This window comes from Impatiens glandulifera, unplaced genomic scaffold (genome assembly GCF_907164915.1).
Source record: "Impatiens glandulifera unplaced genomic scaffold, dImpGla2.1, whole genome shotgun sequence".
NCBI classification, from domain to species: Eukaryota; Viridiplantae; Streptophyta; class Magnoliopsida; order Ericales; family Balsaminaceae; genus Impatiens; species Impatiens glandulifera.
In genome coordinates this window covers 829,165-835,361 of record NW_025919140.1, presented here as the reverse complement: position 1 = coordinate 835,361, position 6,197 = coordinate 829,165, and the positions used below count along the sequence as shown (strand labels likewise).

Genomic DNA, 6,197 nt, shown 5'->3' with positions numbered 1-6,197 from the left:
GATTCATTTCGGCCAGAAAGATCTCCCGATTTCTTTTATTTTGTTTGAGCCTCCTAACTTGGATAATGTAGTCAAGAACCTTTTGATAGTTCAAGACCCTCGATGATTTGATGAGAATCCCAGGTCCCGCGACACTGGAAATGATAGAAGGAAGATACATGCCGAGATGAACAACATATCCAGGGGATCTCTTTCAAACATCCCCACCATATTTTTGGCGACGCTTTTAAGAGTTGGCAGAAGCCTTTTTAAGCGTCGTCGTAGGTCTGCCTTTTTAAGCGTCGTCGTAGGTCTGTTTTGTTGTAGTGTATGAATCTTGTTAACCATCCATGATAATTTCAAAAGATTGAGAAAATAAATTATAAATTTAAAACCAAAATCTATCTAACATGAATTATTAACAATTAATATTTTGAACATTTATATTCTTAAAACAAACTAAAGATATTTCTTATAAACTTATTATAAAACTGAAAAAGAATATTATCTTTCTTTAGCTATAGGCAATTCCAGGAGATTTGCAGATGTGACAAATGTTGTTTATAAGTTGCCATCTCTTTATGAAATCAACATGGAATTCATGCCCACAATGAAGACCTCCAATCTTAATCTTATCTTCCATCATATATTCCTCCTATAAATTCAAAAAGAGAAAATCAATTAGTTGTTATCATAATAAAAGAAGATAGTTATTGTATAAATATGATTTACCTGACATATAACACAAAAATTATTAGTTCCTCCTTTATTTGTAAAAAAAGATGCTTGAGTCTCGGGAATTAAATGGTCCCGGTTTCTAAGATTGACGATCTCTTCTGATATGCCTACTTCAACATGTCTACCAATTTGTTCAACCAATAAAAGAAGCTCCTGAAATTAAACATTCTAAATTATAAGACACCAAAATTACGACATAAATATAAAAAAAAATTAATTGTTGAATTACCTCATAAAAAATATTGTCTATATCCATATACATATCAATATCACTTTGACGATCAACAATAAAATGATTCTTAATCATTTTAGAAATGTCGAGCACCACAACTTCCTATTTGATTCAAAAAACAATATTTTTTAATTAATTAACTACTACTAAAAAACAATCAACCAAGCTAATATAGTCTAAAGACAAAGGAAAAAATAGTACATCTTCTATGTCATATGGTTTGGTGTTGGTGGCCTGTGCTCCGTCAACTCCAAACCAGTTTGCTATGCGACTGAAGATGTGTGTCTTATTGTATGATGATGATGTACATTAGGGTAATATCTGTAAGATGAGTGTTCTTAATATTCTGTAACATGAGAAAATGATTAGAATTCTTGATATTCGTTTCATGATATCCGTAATATCAACATTTTATGCTCACATTAAGAATAAAATTAAAACTCATGGTGAGTGGATATTTTGTAAGATTTACCTGATATTAGCTGCTAAAGTCTGAAATAATTGTAATAATCGAAGAAATCAAGTTGTTCATGATAAGGCCACATTGCAATTGAAGAATCGATTGCAGAATTTCGAAGATGAATATCATGATTCATATTGAGTGAATACTGAAAATCGTATCAATATTCATAATAATTAGTGGATTATATACTCGTATCATCCATAATACACTAGTAAAAAGGGTTAATAGCGAGCATTATCATCGATTGGTTTAAATACCAATCACTATTAACAAGGTAATAGCCATTGGTTTGAAAAGCAATCACTATTACCTTGTTAATAGCGATTTGTATTTAAACCAATCACTATTATTCCATTAAAAACTACGAAGAGACGCGGCATATTAATTTTTGCCGTATTATTTAGTCATAGTGGCGATTTTTTTTTAAACCAATCGGCATCCCATTTATTTAGTCATATAAGAGGTAGCTTTTCTCTCATTTTCCCTTTCCTCTCTCGCACTACTGTTAATCTTCAAGGGAACCTTCAGATGTAAACCTCGCATCTGCAACCACCACTTCCAAACTTCTGCGATGCCTGTGCTTGCCTTGGTTGGTGCCGACTAGTTACATGCGTCTATAAAGGAGTCATCCGTCCAAATCAATCTTATTTTAAACCCTAGGGTTTTGTTGATCTACTATCTGCATTTTTTGTTGTAACAAAGCTTTTCCAATCTAGAGACATTGGATTAAGGAGGATGATTTATTTGATTATAAAGGAGCTTTCTCCATGTGCAGATGAGGTATTCTCATTCACATATTTAGACAATGTTGTATTATTTTCATCTTGCTGATCGTAAACCTATTATTTTTTTCTTGTGGTTTTAGGTGATTATTGTCACAAGCTCACTTATGAAGGACATTAGCAAGACTGATATGTATCGTGCAAATGCTATACTTGTTCTTTGCCGGATCGTCGATAAATTCAGCAGTACTTGAAACAAGTTATCGTCGATATGAATTCCGTGGTTGCTAGTGCAATCCTTGTTAGTGGAATCCATTTGCTTCAATTATATTGTTGGAAATATTTGTATATAAACCATGAATACTTCTAATTGATTTTTTTTCACTTGGATGACTGATAAGCCCTGGGATTGTTAATAGGTGGAGCAATGAGGTCCAAGAAGCAATTCAATCTAGAGCTGCACTTGTGCAATTTCATGCCCTTGCATTGCTTTACCAAGTATGTTATGCAATTCTTGGTGTTACTGGATTTTATTATTTGCCTCATCAAATTAGGTGACAATGGTCAAATTTCCCATGTATTATGCATTATATTTCCATGCCATTTTGTGTTAGTAATATGGAGGATGATTTAAACCGCCCAATTTCTATCTATTTTGTAATCAGTTCGTATAAAATTGAACCACGTTATATGTTTATATTACTATGCTAGTGATTGGTGTAATGTATAGATGACTTCAACCTTTGTATATTAGCTAGGAAAGACCTAAATATGAATCATTTTCTCTATATATCTATTAGATAATGTTGTAGTTGGATACATCATACAATTTTTCTTTCCCTAGTCTTGTTTTATACCTGAAGAGACTTGTCCAACTATCATAGTAATTTGGTCGGCCTGAAACAGTAATTTGGTCGGCCTTCAGGTCAGGTACAAATTGAAGATAGAAATCATTGAATTACTGGAGTAGGCCCTACTGTATAGTATCTGTTGGAAAGAAGATAGTGTAGATGTTTGGTGTGTATGAGTAATGATAGTTGCACATAAATTGTCTGTTTTCATCATACTGATATAATATTTGAGCGATTTGTAGTTGTGTAATTGTTTGTAGTTGTAATTGGTTGATCTTCTATTGTTGTGATTAAATTAAAATAATGAAGACAACAAAATTATTGATTTTGGCTAAAAGCTGGAGAAAACAAATGATGCAACATTTTGGATGAAAATTTAGCCAAATGCAGCCTATTTTGAGAGGCTTGACAAAAGTATTGCAGTGTTATAAATCCTATACATTACAGTGTTGTATTAATATATTATGGTTACTAGAGTTAATTGACTGTTTTAGGTTACATGCCTGGTCATTATTGAACATTTGAATTGTCAAACATGCAGATTAGACAAAATGACAAACTGGAAAAGTAATGGGGATCCCTGGGTTTAGTATAAGATGTTCAATAATCTTCAAGGGAAAAGTAAACCTTGCTTATGCAACCACCGATTCACTGTTCTTTCTCGGTGGCATGAGTTTTTATGACCAGCACAGAGATATGAGACTCAACATTGACAACATGTCATACGAGGTTCATTATTTTTTTAGACAATCTCAATGTGTTTGTTTTAATGTATTCATGTTTAATGTTATCTTTTGTTTTCATCTAATAGGAGTTATTAACCTTGGAATAAAAAATGGGAAATGTTAGTACAACAATAGTAGAAGAACATATATTGAAGCATCTTAGGAAAAGTATCGATAACGTACTTCTGTTGATACAATGCAACATTTGTCAGGTCTCTACAGCTTTTTTTAACTTCTCTTTAAGTAATCTGGTCCCTCGGTCTCGACCGAGGATGACAAATACTAGACGCAATTATCATCCCCAACCGAGAGGATTCAACTTAGCATTGGTTTGATTTTATTCCAATTTGTGGGTTGGTTCGAGATAGTCGAAATTCAGTTAGGGAACATCTTCAAAGAAAGTTGCGGATGATCGTTGGACCTTATAATTTATCGCCTCAAGCTGGGTCACAAGATTAGATTCAAGTGATCTGGCCCCTCGGTCTCGACCGACGATGACAAATACTAGACGCAGTTATCATCCCCGACCGAGAGGATTCAACTCAGCATTGGTTTGAGTTTATTCCGATTTGTGGGATTTAGCCAGGAAATGATTCTCAAGAATGATTGCGCCTTGTCAATGTGTCAAAAATTTCACGTGTAGCGGGACTAGTTTGGCTCTGTTAAGTGGTTTTTTGCTAACTTTGATGTTGGTAGATTAATTGTTTAATAGGGTGGATGAAGTGTACGTAAAGCGTGTGAGTGGTGATTGAATTGTTTGTGGTGGACCGATCCTTGCCTAGAGAAACGAAGTCTATTCGCTCCTTTCCTATTCAATAATGTTACAAATTCAATAAAAACATTTGGCATTGGTTGGATTTCTGTGTTGGTTACCTCAATGATGGAAGCGATTATGTTGGTTAGATGCATATTTTGTCTTGGGTAGTTTTGCTACACGGGATGGACCCTAATGTGGTTAGTTTGACCCATTTTTTATGTCGTATCTTCAATAATAATCGATGGTTCACCAGTGTGCTTCTTGTTGTCTTGGATGTGGAATATTATATGGGTATTAGGTGTTCAACATCTATCAACCTAAACAACATTCGTCCCTTTTATGTACGACATCTTGACTTGTTTTCACCTATTCATGTACTTTGTTTGGAAGATGCAAGTCAAGTGTTTGAAAAGTAATGCTACATGGTTGATCCTGCCAGTAGTCATATGCTTGTCTCAAAGATTAAGCCACGCATGTGTAAGTATGAACTAATTCAGACTATGAAACTGCGAATGACTCATTAAATCATTTATAGTTTGTTTGATGGTACCTGCTACTCGGATAACCGTAGTAATACTAGAGCTAATATGTGCAACAAATCCCGACTTCTGGAAGGGCTGCATTTATTAGATAAAAGGTCGACGCGGGCTTTGCCCGTCGCTCTGATGATTCATGATAACTCGACGGATCGCACGACCTTTGTGTTGACCACGCATCATTCAAATTTCTGCCCTATCAACTTTCGATGGTAGGATAGTGGCCTACTGTTACATCCTTGAAATGTGGCCTCAGTCTTGGCTTGATATCGGAGGGCCAGGACCGAGAGGTGCCTAAAAAGAGCCGCGGGTGTGCGGCATGGCACCGAAAATGAGAAGTGTTAAGAAACCAAGATTCTGTCGGGGCGTGAGTTTGAATACAAGGACCAAGAGATGTATGTTAGCATGCGTGTCTGTCTTGGCATGGTTGCGGGGTGCTAGGATCGAGTGGGATTCCTAGAAGGAGTCGTGTGCGAGCAGCATGGGCATAAGAGTGACATCGGCCAGCGCATTGAGTCAATGCGTGCATAGAGTGCGGAAAATACGGAGTCGACTAGTGATAGTTAGATGAGGACCGAGGGCGACCAGATGAGGGACCCTGAAATGTCGGCATGATGAGTTGAGGACTCGAAAATATCGGAATGATGGGTTGAGGACCGGAAAAGTCGGCATGATGGACCGAGGTGGGGGATAAAGTCATCAGCAGCTGGGTCCGAGGGAAAACATGGGTGTAGTGGACGGTTACAGCCCACTACTTGTAGTTATACCCACTTTTTGTAGCTTGTGGCGTAACTAGACCGAGGAAGAACGTGGGACTGGATAGTGGGAAGTTAAAGACCCACAATTGCCAGTTAAGACCCACGATTTAGCACCCACTGCCTGGCAGTTAGACCCCACTACCTGGCAGTTGGACCCCACGTCATGAGTTCGTTATTTTCTTAGGCAGATGTTATTTCTTTGGCTATAAATATAACTCTTGAGCTGCAAAATGAAGTTTAGTTGGATTTTAGGATAGAAAAATATCCACAGCTAGTGAGAGTCATTTTATGTGCAGCCAAGTGAGTTTGTAGCCTCTTTATATTGTCTTGATTGAGTTTTAATACAAGTATAAAGTTGGGTGTGGCCCGTAATTGTGTGTGTTCTCTTTCCTACATACTTATTGAATTGTTGTGTGTTAGTTGTTTATTCTTGTGC

General features: G+C 36.3%; 1 protein-coding gene across 1 annotated transcript; it reads right to left on the bottom strand.

Annotated features, from left to right (window-relative positions):
* Positions 1 to 493: 493 nt before the first annotated feature.
* On the bottom strand, positions 494 to 1,024 carry LOC124917584 (probable E3 ubiquitin-protein ligase ZFP1). The gene is made up of 3 exons (XM_047457980.1): positions 947 to 1,024; positions 712 to 870; positions 494 to 634 (listed from the first exon to the last, which is right to left on the bottom strand). Exons 1-3 carry the CDS (start codon positions 1,022 to 1,024, stop codon positions 494 to 496), a joined length of 378 nt encoding a protein of 125 aa, XP_047313936.1.
* Positions 1,025 to 6,197: the final 5,173 nt, after the last annotated feature.

Coding starts and splice junctions, on each gene's coding strand:
- LOC124917584 (XM_047457980.1), bottom strand. CDS start 1,024: ATGATTAAGAATCATTTTATTGTTGATCGTCAAAGTGATATTGATATG. Junction 871..946: donor TAGACAATATTTTTTATGAG/GTAATTCAACAA, acceptor GTTTAATTTCAG/GAGCTTCTTTTATTGGTTGA. Junction 635..711: donor ATTTTTGTGTTATATGTCAG/GTAAATCATATT, acceptor TTGAATTTATAG/GAGGAATATATGATGGAAGA.